This window comes from Haliotis cracherodii, unplaced genomic scaffold (assembly GCF_022045235.1).
Source record: "Haliotis cracherodii isolate W230 unplaced genomic scaffold, xgHalCrac1.p SCAF_14, whole genome shotgun sequence".
NCBI classification, from domain to species: domain Eukaryota; kingdom Metazoa; phylum Mollusca; class Gastropoda; order Lepetellida; family Haliotidae; genus Haliotis; species Haliotis cracherodii.
In genome coordinates, this window is record NW_027266269.1 from 5,670,338 (window position 1) to 5,688,251 (window position 17,914).

Genomic DNA, 17,914 nt, shown 5'->3' on the forward strand with positions numbered 1-17,914 from the left:
TTTTTGTTTTTTCCCAAACAATAGTCATAACATATTAATGCTCTAATACAAGGTATAAAAACACAAGTGTGATATACTGGTTCTTACACTGTCTGTCGTCGATTTTAATATGCTATTATGTTACATTAAGTGTAACTTACTCTGGTCACGATATGACCGAAATATTCCTGTGATATTAAATTTTAACTCACTCGGTGCTTCCAGACTTGATTCTCAGAAAGGGGAAACCAACAACATCATGTGTTATATCATCAAACAGTGATATTAACGAGGCACCAAAAGAAACTGTATATATGATTTTAGCACATGCACAGTTTCCTTTTGTGTCTGGTATGTATACATATATATATAAACAAATTGTAAACCCTTATGTTTTACCACTATTTTCGGGAACAGATTTTCCCCCACTCTTAATCCTGTTCAACTGGCTTCCGCCCTCTTTGGCTTCAGCATCATGTGTTCTCTGTCCATCGTGTTCTTAGGGCGGTCGGGTAGCCTAGTGGTTAAAGCGTTCGCTCGTCACGCCAAAGACCCTGGTTCGATTCCCGACATGGGTACAATGTGTGAAGCCCATTTCTGGTGCCCCCGCCGTGGTATTGCTGGAATATTGCTAAAAGCGGCGTAAAACCTCAATCACTCACTCACTCATGTTGTTACAGTTCTTTCCTTCTGTTGTTATTATTTAACCTACTCATGTTAATCTCTCTGATATATGCAATTATTGTTACTGTTAATCCTCCACCTACTATATATATATTCTGTATACGTACCATGCTTATTATTCAGCCTTGCTTGACAACGGTATCAGGATCTATACCGAAACGTCGCCTTTACAGTAATAAAGAAGTTGTGACCCATACATTACCTCTACTTTGACAAGTGGCATGTATGGCTCATTATTGTTTGGATACACGTAGAGTGTGCAACAGAAAATTGCCGATATAACTATTTACGATGTAAATAACCGTTATGTTTTAAGATGTACGGGTTTCAATGCTCAGAATATATTAAATACTTAATGGTGTAGTGGCAGAGCGTCGGCCCGGACAGCGGAAGGTCCGGGGTTCATACCAAAAGACGTCAAAAGATGTTACTTGTTGTTACCCTCGGTATTAAGGGGCTGAAAAAAGGACTGGTCGGCTCGGTGTCAGTATACTGTGTTTAAGTGGGATATTCATGTTAAACTGCGGCTTGATATCTAAGTTAGCTGGCACTATAAATCGGCATCAATCCGGACTAGCACAAGCAGCCACAAACATACACACACAAACACACACACGTCGCTATATAAGTGCAAAAATCTTGGACGCGACGTTAAGCCCAATTTCACCTCAATGAGGTGGCACGAGTGACCCAGTCGTTTCAGGCGCCGCGTTTCGCTGTGCAGAATTGCGTCCCTTGGGCACGCCAGAAACATATGATTGTGGGTTCGACTCCCGGTTCGCCCCAATTATGTTTCTAGGTTTGTCAGCACCATACCCGTGCTCGTTGGTCTCCCCGAAGTGGTAAACGTCTGAGACCTGCCACACTTCGGGCTTTCCTCCCACATTAAGCTGACACGCCGCGATATAACTGGAATACTGTTAAAAGCGGCGTTAAACCCAACTCACTCACTCATCTCAGTGACATCCGCAAATCTTCAAACACGTAATGTTTATCTCTGAATTTGAAACGTCAAGTGTAACTTAGTTCATTTTATATCTGTTCAGGAAATGATGGGACGGATCTTGCTCTTTGTGGTGCTGCTGCAATTCGTGCCCTGCCAGTCGATCGGTAAGTAACTTACATTGATTGACATCAAACTTAGTTTAAACAGTAAATGTAAATGTACCACAATGGCGGACCACTTGCAACGACATAAGCTCATATGGCCAGGTGAGCTACAAAAGGTTGTCAGCTAAACTAACCTAACCTAAGCTCACTTCACATCTACATAGACGCTCCAACAGACGTCAACAGGGTTCGCTGTATTTGCCAGGCAGTAAGATACTCTCCAGAAATACGTGGTAGAATAGGGATTCAACACCCCATGCTTGCGATAAAAGGCGACTATGCTTGTCGAAAGAGGCGACTAACGGGATCGGGTGGTCAGACTTGAGTGGAATTATATTCATGATGCCAGTCGGTGGATTGTCTGGTCCCGACTCGATTATTTAGAGAGTGCGGTTTTTAACAAAAACGAAGATAACAAACACCCCAGATGCTAATGGACGGTTTTCGCCCGTTTATCGTCGACCGCCTCCGTGGTATAAGTGCAATAATCTTGGACGCGACGTTAAACCCCATTTCACATCACCTGTTTATCGTCATCAGTCTCACGTGTACATGTCCTTATTTTTCAGACATTTGCAGTGCAACAAGGACTCGTATGGATAACTTTTTGAGTCGAATGCCTTATTTCAAAAGAAATCAGACCATGGACGATTCAACCCTGCAAGGTAACGCATACACGATCCCAGGCGACGGATTGCTGTTGGACTACCCCCCGGGCGTTGGGCACTGTGGTGGAAAGTACCCGATCTGGGTGAAAGGTAGATAGAGACAACATTTGTACCTTCACATGAAGTATATTTCTCTTTAAACATTGGTTTGCTTTTTTAAAATCATATGTAGTCAAATGGTTCTGATTGAAATATGGACCCACTATGCTTGTCGTTAAAGGCGACTAACGGGATCGGGTGTCAGGCTCGTTGACTTGGTTGATGCATGTCATCGATCCCAATTGCTTGGATCGATGCTCATGATATTAATCACTGGATTGTCTGGTCCAGACCCGATTATGTACAGACCGCCGCCATATAGCTGCAAAATTGCTGAGTGCGGCGTTAAACAACAAACAAAGAACCGAATGAAGTCCGGGGTAGAATAGGTCTCCAGGAACCCATGGCCATGCTTGTCGTAAAAGGCGACTAACGGGATCGAGTGGTCAAGCTCACTGACTTGGTAAATACATGTCATCGTATACCAATTGCGGGGATCGATTCTCGTGAATTCTCGTCAATAACTGGATTGTCTGGTTCAGACTCGATTATTCCCAGACGCCGTCATATAGCTGGAACATTGCTGAGTGCGGCGTTAAACAACAAACAATCACATGTATGACTATGTTATGTTGATCCAGACAGAATAGAACACATGTGAACGTGACCACGATCAAACACTCTAACCATTAAGCTAACTGTCCTTTCCTTATAATTCGACTGTTTACAGCGATTTTAAGCCGAATATGTTCATGTATCGTCAATATTCTCTTTCATGTAAAAAATCATTTATTATGTAACCCTTCAGCGAGCATGGTTAAATTCTATATCATTCCTGATGTGTGATATTCACTTTGCGAAAACATATTTGGGCAATGAACTCACTGAAATACCTTGAGAAACCCGTATGAATTTTCGTGTATGATAAAAGAGGTGTGGTGAAATGGGGTTTAACATAGCGCCTAAGTTTATTGCACTTATATAGCGACGTGCATGCCTGCTTGTACTCGTCCGGACTGATGCCGATTTATAGTGCTAGCACAGTGAGATACCATGCCGCAGTTTAACATGAATAGCCCACTCAGACACAGTATACTGACTCTGAGCCGACAAGACGAGCGCCAGACGGGGTAGCAACAAGAACCATCTTTTAACGTCTTTTGGTATGACGCAGTCTGGGATCGAACCCCGGACCTTCCACTCTCCGGGCGGACGCTCTACCACTAGACCACGGAGGCGGTCCGTATGATAATAGAGGCTACGTGTATGCATCTGTGTGTCTCTGCTTGGACTAAACCGGGATTATGCCAGGTTTTGAGTGCACACAGAGATACCATGCCGCATCGATTATTGAGAATTAAAACTAGTTCATGTCAGGAGTTCGTCTGCATACTATTCATCTTTATTCAAATGGTTAATCACATCGATATTATAAGATAAATGGAGAATCTCACCCGAGTGTCTTTTGATATCAAACATATCTCCACGAGTCGGAATTTCAAACTTTTATCGACGAGTGTTCATATATCTGATATCAATACGACACAAGGGTTAGATTCAGTTTATCATCCAACTTTTTCCGTTTGTAGACAGTAATAAACAGTGTCTTAAGTGTAACAAATACTGCCAACAGCTTCAGTAGCAGAGCCATTGGTGACGTCATTTGATTATGACGTCATGGTAACCAATGACGTCAATATAGATAATGCTTGGTCTCACTCAAGCGATTTATCTTGTAGGAGCCAGTTTTGATGACAAACGTGAATCTATTTTTTTTACAGAACATAGACAAGGAAAATCCGTGATGTGCATACAGAATGAGCAAGAAACATGTTTCAAGGAATTTGAGATCTTGACTCAATATTGCGGTAGTGATGTGTTTCAACTGAGAACTAATGTGACAGGGAGCGTCTTCTGTGTTCGTAAGTACATTCACATTATCTTATCAGTCTACGGAATTATCATTAGATGTACAAGGTAATTTTCAGGCAGCTTGCACAGAAATCAAACTAGTTTGAAAAACGTAACTGATAACTAGATAATACATTTGATCCATTAAGTAATACAAACAGAAGAGGAAAAAATGGTTCTCATTGTCGTTCGGGTCATTTTAAATCTCGAGTCAATCCTTTTGTTTGTGTCGTCCTGAGTCATTCTTAATTTTCAGCATTTTAGATTTCAATCTTCAATTAAAAAAATGTGGCTAAAAATGGAAGATTGGCCTCTCTACCATTTTAAAAATCTTGAATTGATGAGAAACTCGTTTGTGTATGGCCTACATATGCATGTTGTAGTATTTCCAACACACGATGCACGAGTCGTATGTCATAGTGTTTCGTCGCTCCTAGATCTCGTCACACTCAAGTATCCTGCAATGAACTGTTTTGTGTACAAATGTCCACTATTTAAACTATTATAACTCAATAATAACTCAATATGTGAGTACGACACCCCTCATGATGTCAATCGCTGGATTGTCTGACCCAGGCTCGATTATTTACAGACCGCCGTCATACAGCTGGAATATTGCTGAGTGCGGCGTTAAACAAGCAACAAACAAACAACAACAATCAATGTTTAAGTTGTAATTTCTCTCAAAGCATAGAAGTAACTTTAGACACACGGCATGAATACAGTTGTATAGTGAATCGTCCCATGTATCACATAGTACCAAATGATTTGCAGCCTTGTCTGTCTACATTAACATCCACACCTCGAAAATCTTTATCTAAACATCGACAGCATTATCAATTATGTCCTCTTACCTTTTTTCCAGAACCCAATTTCTGTTCTGGTTACCCCTGTCACAATGGAGGTACATGCAGATCGTCGCGTGATGGTTTTTCCTGCACCTGTCCTACAGGCCTCTCTGGACCTACATGTGAAGGAGGTAGGTTGGATGTCCTTCTTCTATATCCTCCTTAGGATCAACATTTAATTTTCTAGGTTGGGATTTTGTGTTAAAAATACAATTTGATCCAAAAATCATTGGTGATTTAAAATTTGTATTAGGTTTTGAGAAAAAATAAATTTGTTTGCTGGTGTCCTGATAAAATATGTTGTGAAAAATAATGAGATAAAACTACGTCAGAAACAGTAACAATCAGACATACTGTACAGTAAACTACAGTTATAGCGAACTCGAAGGGACCACTAATTTTACTTAGTAAGTTCGTTTTATCAGTCACTTCGTTATAAGCGTGTTCGTTTTAACCGTAGTTTACTGCAATTGGTTTCTGCCTGCAGATCCATGTGTTCACAAGAGCCCATTGCCTCGTCTGGATGAACGACAGCCTTCTAACCGGGTGATCGAGGAAACCAATGATGACCGTCTCCCGATCGGCTGGTACGAAGTGCCTCGTGGGATAAAACCCCTTAATCGCTTGCCAACTATCCCTTCTTGCGGGACAAACAATCCAATATGGAGTGCAGGTTGGTAACATATAATTATAGGTAAACATGTGGATAATAGTATATAACTGGCATGTCGACAGATCAGCTGTGTCCACTGATCATGTGTGGATATTTTACTAACTGTGTCTACTGACAATGTATGGATATATAACTAGCTGTGTCGACTGACCATGTGTGGATGTATAACCAGCTGTGTCGACTGACCATGCGTGGATATATAACTAACTGTGTCGACTGACCATGTAAGGATATATAACTAACTGTGTCGACTGCCCATGTGTGGATATATAATTAGCTATGTCGACTAACAATGTATGGATATATATTTAACTGTGTCGACTGATCATGTAAGGATATATAACTAGCTGTGTTTACTGACCATGTTTGGATATAAAACCAGCTGTGTCGACTGACCATGTAAGGAAATATAACTAGCTGTGTCCACTGACCACGTAAGGATATATAACCAGCTGCGACAACTGACCGTGTGTGGATATATAACTAGCTGTGTCGACTGACCATGTGTGGATATATAACAAGCTGTGTCGACTGACCATGTAAGGATATATAACAAGCTGTGTCGACTGACCATGTAAGGATATATAACTAGCTGTGTCTAGACTGACCATGTATGGATATATAACTAGCTGTGTCGACTGACCATGTATGGATATATAACTAGCTGTGTCGACTGACCGTGTGTGGATATATAACTAGCTGTGTCGACTGACCAAGTAAGGATATATAACCAGCTGTGTCGACTGACCATGTGTGGATATTTAACTAGCTGTGTCGACTGACCAAGTAAGGATATATAACCAGCTGTGTCAACTGATCATGTGTGGTTATATAACTAGCTATCTTTACTGACCATGTAAGGATATATAACTAGCTGTGACAACTGCACATGTATGGATATATAACTAACTGTTTCGACCAATCATATAGAGATATATAACTACAGCTATATATAACTGTGTCGACTGAAAAAAATATGGATTATATATATATATATATATATATATCTATCTATATATATATATATATATATATATATATATATATATATACTCACACGCAAAAGAAACGCAAGTCGAGCATGCAGTATACATGCTATTTTTTTCAACAGTAAAGACAAGAAATACTAATAGGCCAAGATTGACAAAACATGACTGAAGAAAGTTTAGTGGATTGAAAGGCAGATGACATAAAATACAATTTCTTCAAATGTTAAGGGCTTACACAGTTTCGGGTAACTACCAAAATGTCAGTCAATACCTGGTGTGACCACCATTCGCATTGATCACTGCCACACATCTCCTGCACATTGAGTGGATCAGACGATTTGTGAAGGCCCTAGGGATCCTCCTGCACACATCCAGAGCAGCTGTGGATAGTACATATGCAGTTGTAGGGACTGGGCGAACATTGTGCAGACGCCTTTGAACCAAATCACACAAGTGTTCGATGGGGTTCAGATCAGGGCCGAGGGCGAGACACAAAAGCGACTTTCATCAGAGAAGATGACACGCCTCCACTCACGATGATGCGAATTGTGACCCTGTGCCCACTGAAGTCATGCTTGTCGATGCCGTGGTTGGAGAACAGGACGACGTGCTGGTCGGCGACATCTGAGGTTGTTGGAATGGAGACGTCGGATCACAGAGCCCCGGCTAATGTGTCCATTATGTGTTCCTATGGTCTGTCGAGCACTTTCACTTGCAGTTAGGAACGGATGCCGATCTTGGCGAGGTGTGGTAACCCTAGGACGACCGCTCCGAGGAAGGCCATCTGTGGTCTGTGTAGCATATCGATGCAGGAGACGGTAAATTGTGGTTATGTTAACGTTAAAATGACGGGCAACATCTTGGACAGGCTCTCCAGCTTCCAAAGGTCCGAGAGCCTTGTTTCTCTGAATTTGAGTTTGGCATGGCATTGTTGACCAAGTAGTGGTAGGTCCAAGAATCGGCCACTGTTTTATACCTATTACAGTTCGTGAATTTTCGATTTCGCGAGAAATAGATGGATGATACCCATATAGTCATTGAAATGGTGCGTTTTGGCGTTTCGTTTTTTATGTTGAGTTTTCACTCGGGGCTTCCAAAATGCAACCAAAAATGTTGATAAGACCATCAGGCTTCACTACATGCTAAAACTCGTATCAAGTTATGGTTCCCTGTCTGTTATCTATTTGCTTTAAGACCACTTGCAGTGCTTTTGCGTATGAGTTATATATAACTGAGGCGACTGGTCATACTCACACACCCACACATCCAAACACCCTCACTCACTCAACGACCCACCCACCCAAATTCGGGGCCACTCACTCACTCACTCAAATCCCGGGCCACTCACTCACTACTCACTCGGAGCCGTCGGGTGGCATAGTAGTTAAAGCGTTAACTCATCACGCCGAAGATTTGGGTTCGATTCCCGACATGGGTACAATGTGTGAAGCCCATTTCTGGTGTCCCATGCCGTGATATTGCCAAAAGCGGCCTAAACCCGTACTCACTCACTGCCTCACTCACTCACTCACTCATTTATTGTTGCAGGAACATGGAGCAACCTGGACTTCATGTGCGAAGAAAGTCCTTACAATAGCTGTTTCGAACCCTTCTTTATCCTGTCAGCAACTTGTGGAAGAAATAAAGTCTATTCTCTGAACGGCGGTACCTTTTGGGATCCTATAAACTTTTGTTTTGGTAATGTATACTTATGATGCATATCGAGTGTAGAAGTGGCGCATGCATCAGGTTTCGGGAGACATATTCGTTTTTCCAGTGATTATAATTGATTCATACTGGCAGTTTAATGTAATATTGTTCTAAGGTGATATTTTGTATTTATTTCGTAGCATAAGTCGTCATATGCGAATGAGGAACATTGTACAGAATATATATAGTAGGTGGAGGATTAGCAGCAGAGGATAAGCAGGAACAACAAAAGCATACATGAGTGGGATAACATGAGTAGGTAATGACAACAGAAGGATAATACTCACAACATGCTGGACAAAGAACACAGAGGTAGAAGCCAATGAGACATGAAGCAATTGATAAGCTTACATAGGTGTGGTGATTGTTGCTTTATCCCGTAAATTGTGTCTACTTTGTCATCCGCCAACTTCCAAGTAACGCCTATCAAACAATTCATCTGCTGTTGTGTATATAATATCATAAAATATGACATGACGGAAGTTGAATACATTTGATCTCCGAAACTCATCAGAACGTAGCAGCTCTATTGTTTTTATCCTAAGGACAAGAAAATTGTACGAGAAAAAAACTATTTTGTACATTTGGGAAAAGGTGAAGCACCAGTCCTGTATTTTCGACGTCCTTGTAGCTTTCGGAAATATCTATAAATTACATATACCTCATTTAAAAAGCGTCTAAGATATCATCAAATCATGAAGAAAGGTTTGTGTAAAATAGATTGTCATTGGGCGAAAGAAAGGAAAGTGAGTTTGGGTTTCAGGTAGTTTGTAGAAGGTAATCTATGACTCGGTAATTGTGGGTAAAAATATATTGGTTCAATGAAAACCGATGTAAGAATTTAATTTGCAATCTCATGACCCCTAAATGTTTGAAACGTAAATGTGTGCCGAAAAAAGCAAATTTATTGATTTTCAAAGTTAAGGTGTCTAAGATACCTATCCCCAGATGTGTATTTTTCAAAATCAAAACTTCATTTTAAACAGTTTTCAAAGATCAAATTTTATTTTGATAAATATAAAATCAACTTAGAGGAACAGTTTTGATCACAAGAGCATGATTGAGGATGATTGGAGCTTGCCAGTCGATCGATACTGGAAAGTTATCACTAAGATTAAGTTTTGCTGTTATTCAAAGGTATAGATCAAACTTAACAAACACATTTCAGCACTTAATATTTTCAACAAGACACATGTACTTATTTCAGCACTTGTTATTTCCAACCAGACACATGTACTTATTTCAGCACTTAATATTTCGAACAAGACACATGTACTTATTTCAGCACTTAATATTTCCAACAAGACACATGTACTTATTTCATCACTTAATATTTCCAACAAGACACATTTCCGATTATGTGGAGAAGCAGAGTAGCAATCTTCAAATAACTATTACCGGGAAATATGTTGTGTGTTGGTCACTGTATTTCGGTATCGGCATGAAACTTAATAAACACCAACTGTATAGGATACAATATGTAATATGTGCTATTTTACATGGCTGATATATAGTTATGTTTGCTTAATTATTTTACATGTGGATATAAAATAAGATAAAAAATAACAACAACAATGTATTGTAATCGTATATGTTCCATGAAACAATGGTATATGCCGTAGGTAACAATGGTGTATGTACATGTAACAATGGTTTATGATCCATGTAACAATGGTATATGAACATGGTATATGTTCCATGTAACAATGGTATATGAACATGTAACAATGGTATATGTTCCATGTAACAATGGTATATGTACATGTAACAATGGTAGATGCGCCATGTGACAATGATATATGCTGCATGTAACACTGATATATGATCCATGTAACAATGGTATATGATCCATGTAACAATGGCATATGCTCCATGTAACAATGGTATATGACCCCTAAATGTTTGAAACGTAAATGTGTGCCGAAAAAAGCAAATTTATTGATTTTCAAAGTTAAGGTGTAACAATGGTATATGTACATGTAACAATGGTAGATGCTCCATGTGACAATGGTATATGTTCCATGTAACACTGGTATATGATCCATGTAACAATGGTATATGTTTCATGTAACACTGGTAGATGTTCCATCTTACACTGGTATATGATCCATGTAACAATGGTATATGTACATGTAACAATGGTAGATGCTCCATGTGACAATGGTGTATGTTCCATGTAACACTGGAATATGTTCCATGTAACACTGATATATATTCCATGTAACACCGGTGTATGTTCCATGTAACACTGGTAGATGTTCTATGTAACACTGGTATATGATCCATGTAACACTGGTGTATGTTCCATGTAACACGGGTATATGTTCCATGTAACACTGATATATGTTCCATGTAACAGTGGTATATGTTCCATGTAACACTGGTAGATGTTCTATGTAACACTGGTATATGATCCATGTAACACTGGTGTATGTTCCATGTAACACGGGTATATGTTCCATGTAACACTGATATATGTTCCATGTAACAGTGGTATATGTTCCATGTGACACTGGTATATGTTCCATGTAACAGTGGTATATGTTCCATGTAACACTGGTATATGATCCATGTAACACTGGTATATGTTCCATGTAACACTGGTATATGTTCCATGTAACAGTGGTATATGTTCAATATACCACTGATATATGTTTCATGTAACAGTGGTATATGATCCATGTAACAGTGGTATATGATGCATGTAACAATGGTATATTATCCATGTAACACTGGTATATATGTTCCATGTAACACTGGTATATGTTCCATGTAACACTGGTATATGTTCCATGTAACAATGGTATATGTTCCATGTAGCACTGGTATATGATCCATGTAACATTCTTACATTCATGTACATTCTGTTTAGAATGCCGACCTGGTCCCCTGGATATCCTCATCATTGAGGATGTGTCTTCCTCAGTTATGAACAACGATTACCAGAAGATGAAGGAGTTCGTCCTCCGCATGGTCAAGGGCACCAGTATCAGCGCTGAGGGCAACAGAGTCGCTTTTATGTCTTTCACCAAAACGGCAAAAGTTGGGTTTCATTTGAATACTTATGCCAACAAAACCAACGTTCTGGCAGCCATACGATCACAGCACGGAGAGGGCGGCGGTACCATGATATCCAGTGCTATAGAACTATCAGTGTTTGATGTTTTCACGCACCACAACGGCGACAGAGTTGATGAAGACAACATCGTTGTGGTTCTAACTGATGGTGTAAGCAAAGATGGTTCCAGTCTCGAATCGCACCTTGCGGATTTGAAAGCAAAGGCCGAGATTTACGTGGTGACAGTCAGCTCCGTGGTGAGCAATTCCACGGTGAATGAAGTCGCATCCTCATCGGATCATGTTCTGAAACTAGGTGATCAGACCACGGAAGAGGTGATCACATCTGCCCTCAACCCTGATCCCAACTGTGGATCAAACGAGGGATCAGCAGAGGGACCAGCAGAGGGACCAGCAGAGGGACCAGCAGAGGGACCAGCAGAGGGACCAGCAGAGGGATCAGGAAAGGGATCAGGAAAGGGATCAGCAGAGGGACCAGCAGAGGGACCAGCAGAGGGACCAGCAGAGGGACCAGCAGAGGGACCAGCAGAGGGATCAGGAAAGGGATCAGGAAAGGGAGAGGGACCAGGATAGGGATCAGGAAAGGGAGCAGCAGAGGAAACAACCATGTATGTGGGACGCTGAGCAGGAGATAGAAACTGTCTCAAATAAATGAATAAGTTGCATCTCATGTCTAATTGTTTTTATTGATAATCATGCGTGTTAGGTGCAAACAAGTTCTTTCTTTCTAATACCAGGAACAAACCACAATTGATCTATATCAGTGTTGAATAAAAGTGTGAGCTTTGGTGATACAACGGCGTGAGTGAGGGAGGGAGGGAGGGAGTATGGGAGTGAGGGAGGGAGTGAGGGAGGGAGTGAGGGAGTTAGCGAGTGAGCGAATGAGCCAGAGTGCACAGAATATTCTACAGAATATAACTATTAATGAAGGTCTGTGTAAGCTACATTTGAAAGAATAATTTCTGGAAAAGCTAATATGGACTATAGACTATTTACTATGAATGTCGGCTAAAATTGTGAGCCTTGATGATACAACACTCAAGTTATGAGTCAGCCAGCGAGCACTCATCGGGATTAATGGACAAAGTTGTAGTGATGTGAAATGGGGTAGCGACGCGCATTCGCTTGTGTGGGTGTGGCTGCTTGTAGTCAGCCGATTTTGCAGTACTAGACCACTGAGATACCAGGCCACCCCAAACACACCATGATTCAGAGGCGATCAGTCCTTGTTTCATCCCAGTAATGAGTCCAGTGGGTAACAACAAGTACCATTCTTTAACGTCTTCTGGTATGACGCTGCCGGGCATTGAACCAACGACCTTCCGCACTCCCGGAAAGCGCTTTATCAACGAGACCACGGAAAATATAGTACATGTAGTATCAATAGCAGTAAGTATTCCGAAAAGAAATTTGTACTCTTCTGGAAATAATGTTTCACTGAAAGAATGACTTTCTTAAGAGATTGACAATGTGATTTTGCGAAAAGAAACAGAAGTTTTACTGAAAGAATGACTTTCTTAAAAGGCTGACATTGTCCGGGGTCATGTTTTCAGAAACAATATTTGAGGGGGCGGGGTTTAAGTAGTATGGAAACATTGCTCGCCTAAGAAGGTGAACTGATGAGCTTCAGGGTGATCTTCGAGGTGATCTTCATCATAGACATACTGGCTTATGTATACTGATGAGCTTCAAGGTGATCTACATCAAAGACTAACTGCCTGATATATACTGTAAAGCTTCAAGGTGATCTACATCATAGACTAACTGGCTCATATATACTGATGAGCTTCTAGGTGATCTTCGAGGTGATCTTCATCATAGACATACTGGCTTATATATACCGATCTACATCATAGACATATTGGCTGATATATACTGATAACCATCTTGTGATCTACATCATAGACCTACTGGCTGATGTATACTGATGAGCTTCAAGCTGATCTACATCATAGACATACTGGCTGATATATACTGATAGGCTTCAATGTGATCTACATCACAGACTTATTGGTTTATATATACCGATAAGCTTCAAGGTGTTCTACATCATAGACTGACTGGCTTATATATACTGATAAGCTTCAAGGTTATCTACATTATAGACTAACTGGCTGATATATACTGATCAGCTTCAAGGTGATCTACATCATAGACTAATTGGTTTATATATACTGATAAATTTCAAGCTGATCTACATCACAGACTAACTGGCTTATATATACTGATGAGTTTCAAGGTGATCTACATCAAAGACTAACCGGCTTATATAAATTATACTGATAAATATGTGATCTACATCATAGACTAACTATCTTATATATACTGATAAGTTTCAGGTGATATACATCATAGACTATCTGTTTTATATATACTGATAAATTTCAAGGTGATCTACATCATAGACATACTGGCTGATATATACCGATAAGCTTCAAGGTGATCTACATCATACACTAATTGGTTTATATATACTGATAAATTTCAAGGTGTTCTACATCATAGACTGACAGGCTTATATATACTGATGAGCTTCAAGGTGATCTATATCATAGACTACCTGGCTTATATATACTGATGAGCTTCAAGGTGATCTACATCATTGACTAATTGGTTTATATATACTGATATATTTCAAGGTGTTCGCCATCATAGACTGACTGGCTTATATATACGGATGAGCTTCAAGGTGATCTACATCATAGACTTATTGGTTTATATATACTGATCAGCTTCAAGGTGATCTACATCATAGACTAACTGGCTGATATATACTGATGAGCTTCAAGGTGATGTACATCATAAACTAACTGTCTTATGTAAACGGATAAGCTTCAATGTGATCTCTATCATAGACTAACTGGCTAATATATACCGATGAGCTTCAAGGTTATCTACATCATTGGCTAACTGGCTTATATATACTGATAAGTTTCAACGTGATCTACATCATGTACTTACTGGCTTATATATACTGATAAGCTTCAAGGTGATCTACATCATAGGCTTACTGGCTTATATATACTGATAAGCTTCAAGGTGATCTACATCATGTACTTACTGGCTTATATATACTGATAAACTTTAATTAGATCTACATCATAGACATACTGGCTTATATATGCTGATAAGCTTCAAGGTGATCTATATACTGATGAGCTTCAAGGTGATCTACATCATAGACATACTGGCTTATATATACTGATAAGCTTCAAGGTGATGTACATCATAGGCTAACAGGCTTATAAATATTGAGAAGTTTCAAGGTGATCTACATCATATACTTACTGGCTTACATATACTGATGAGCTTCAAGGTGATCTACATCATTGACTAACTGGCTTATATATACTGATGAGCTTCAAGGTGAACTACATCATTGACTAACTGGCTTATATATACTGATGAGCTTCAAGGTGATGTCATCATAGATATACTGGCTTATATATACGGATAAGCTTCACGGTGATCTACATCATTGACTAACTGGCTTATATATACTGATGAGCTTCAATGTGATTTACAACACTGACACTGGATTACATATATTCTTATCTGTTTATTTACAAACATAAAGTTGTCGATACATGGTACGACTATCAGTGGCAAATACATCACAGAAAATCAAATTTACAGTAAAACAATTAAGGATTTTTTAGAAAACAATATGATACACATTGGACTAAATTAAAACAAGTAAATTCAATAAAATGCAATTTTCAATCTAAAATGTCTAAGAATTCATGAAATACTTTAAAAGGATTACCTTCTTCGACAATATTTATGTAAATCAGCTTGATAAAATATCTGAAAACATTTGTTAAATTTCATGCACACATGGTGGATTGCTGCCATTGAAGAAAATGACTTCAAATCAAAATCATGAACAATTGGTTGTCATTTTTTGTCAGGTTTGGCAATATCTGTGGTATGTGTTTTACCAGGCTCCATGAGCAAGAGATTTTGGTTTGGTACAACTCTGGAAAGTAATCAGTTTCTTCTTGTGGGAGGAAAGCCCAAAGGAATGCAGGTCTTAGAAGTTTTTTGTTTTTGTTTTGCGCCACACTCATCAATATTCTAGCTATATGAGGGTGGTCTGTACATAATCTAGTCTGGACCAGACAGTCGTGATTGACATCATGAGCATCAATCCCCACAAATGGGATACAATGATATGCATTAACCAAGTCAGCAAGCCTGACCACCCGATCCCGTTAGTCAGCTTTTACGACAAGCATAGTTGCCTTTTACAGCAAGCATGGGTTGCTGATGACCTATTCTACCCTGGATTTTCAAGAGTCTACTCTCTCTATTACCTGGTATTGTCTAGCTCCGTATAAATAGGAAGTGCACGTAGATAATAGCAACATCGCTTAAATATACTGATGAGCTTCAAGGCGATCTACATCATAGACTAACTGGCTTATATATACTGATAAGCTTCAAGGTGATCTACATCATAGACTAACTGGCTTATACATACTCATGAGCTTCAAGGTGATCTACATCATAGACTAACTGGCTTATATAAGCTTCAAGGTGATCTACATCATAGACTAACTCGCTTATATATTCGCATGAGCTTCAAGGTGATCTACCCCGGATCTTCACGGGTAAGGTCTCAGAAGTACCACATTTACAATTGGGCAAGCAACAGCATGGTGCTGACAAACTATGTGTAACATAACAATCTGGCAATAGAACCCATGATAAGATTCTGATATATACTGATTGATGTAATGAGCACCTAAATGTGGTGCCTTGGGCAAGGGGGCACCTGCACCCCGGTTTTCTCAGACTCTTTGAACTTATACAATTATGAACAGAGCAGACCATGAAAGACTTCACATGGGTTGACTGTCGGACTGAATTTGTAGACCATAAATACAGCTGTAACATAGAAATGGTAGACCCTGAGTAAATAACCAAATCTGGACCAGACAATCCAGTGACTGACGTGAGCATCAATCCATGCAATTAGGATAGGATGAAATGCAGTTTACCAAGTCACCGAGCCTTGCCACCCGATGCAGTTAGTCTCCTTTTATGATAAGCATAGGTTGCTGGGGACATATATTCTTACCTGGAACCCCCTCAGATGAACACTAGAGAGTCTCACAAAGACAAAAAGGGGGACTCAACTACAAGGCCAGGTGCTTGATGAGAAGTTTCTGTCCCACTCCAGACATTGTACACCAATGGGGTTTCAGGTATGAATATAGGTCCCAAGCAACCTGCGCTGGTCATAAAAGGCAACTTACTATACGACTGGGTGGTCAGGCTCAGTGACTTGCTGGATGTGTGTCATCATTCCCAATTGTGTGGATCGATGCTCCTGATGTCAATCACTGGATTATCTGGTCCAGATTTGATTATTTACAGACCACAGTCATATAGGTGGAATATTCCTGAGTGTGACGTTAACCAACTGACAAACAAACACTGCCGACATTGTAATTAGTCCCAGCTGTGAACATGATCATGTGAACCCGATCATGTGAACTCGATCATGTGAACCTGATCGTGTGAACCTGAAGCACCCTTCATACTTGACCACCTGTGGCTTCAAAAGACACATCCTATTGTAAAAAGAATAAAAATGTCATTATTTCAAATATATTTTCTTACAAACGCTAGCAGCAATTCTGATAGCATGAGATAAAATGTCACCTTAGCCGTTTCACGTACAGTTCCCATGCAAGTAGAAACAAAGCTTCAGTAACTGAAAGACAAGGTCATTTTCATGAATGGGCTTAAAACTCTCCCCTTAGAATCATTCAACTTTTAAAATTCAAAGATACAAAAAGCATTCATGTGGTAGAAAAACTAGAAGTCACTGAGTGCATTGCTTGTTTTCTTTCCACTTGGTGTGTACGTCAAACTGAATGATGTCACTAGTTTGAGCCGTCATCATCAGACTTCTGTTCAACAGGTTGTCATCTCTGTGTCATCTGTTATTAGTAGGAGCATCAGACGTCACTGTTGTTAGTAGGAGCATCAGACGTCACTGTTGCTAGTAGGAGCATCAGACGTCACTGTTGCTAGTAGGAGCATCAGACGTCACTGTTGCTAGTAGGAGCATCAGACGTCACTGTTGTTAGTAGGAGCATCAGACGTCACTGTTGCTAGTAGGAGCATTAGACGTCACTGTTGTTAGTAGGAGCATCAGACGTCACTGTTGCTAGTAGGAGCATCAGACGTCACTGTTGCTAGTAGGAGCATCAG

The 17,914-nt window shown here is 39.9% G+C and overlaps 1 protein-coding gene across 1 annotated transcript; it reads left to right on the plus strand.

Annotated features, from left to right (window-relative positions):
* Window positions 1–1,712: 1,712 nt before the first annotated feature.
* On the plus strand, window positions 1,713–12,262 carry LOC139461385 (uncharacterized). The gene is made up of 7 exons (XM_071242991.1): window positions 1,713–1,773; window positions 2,343–2,531; window positions 4,262–4,402; window positions 5,257–5,370; window positions 5,727–5,912; window positions 8,450–8,599; window positions 11,484–12,262. Exons 1-7 carry the CDS (start codon window positions 1,713–1,715, stop codon window positions 12,260–12,262), a joined length of 1,620 nt encoding a protein of 539 aa, XP_071099092.1.
* Window positions 12,263–17,914: the final 5,652 nt, after the last annotated feature.

Coding starts and splice junctions, on each gene's coding strand:
- LOC139461385 (XM_071242991.1), top strand. CDS start 1,713: ATGATGGGACGGATCTTGCTCTTTGTGGTGCTGCTGCAATTCGTGCCC. Junction 1,774..2,342: donor CGTGCCCTGCCAGTCGATCG/GTAAGTAACTTA, acceptor CTTATTTTTCAG/ACATTTGCAGTGCAACAAGG. Junction 2,532..4,261: donor GTACCCGATCTGGGTGAAAG/GTAGATAGAGAC, acceptor TTTTTTTTACAG/AACATAGACAAGGAAAATCC.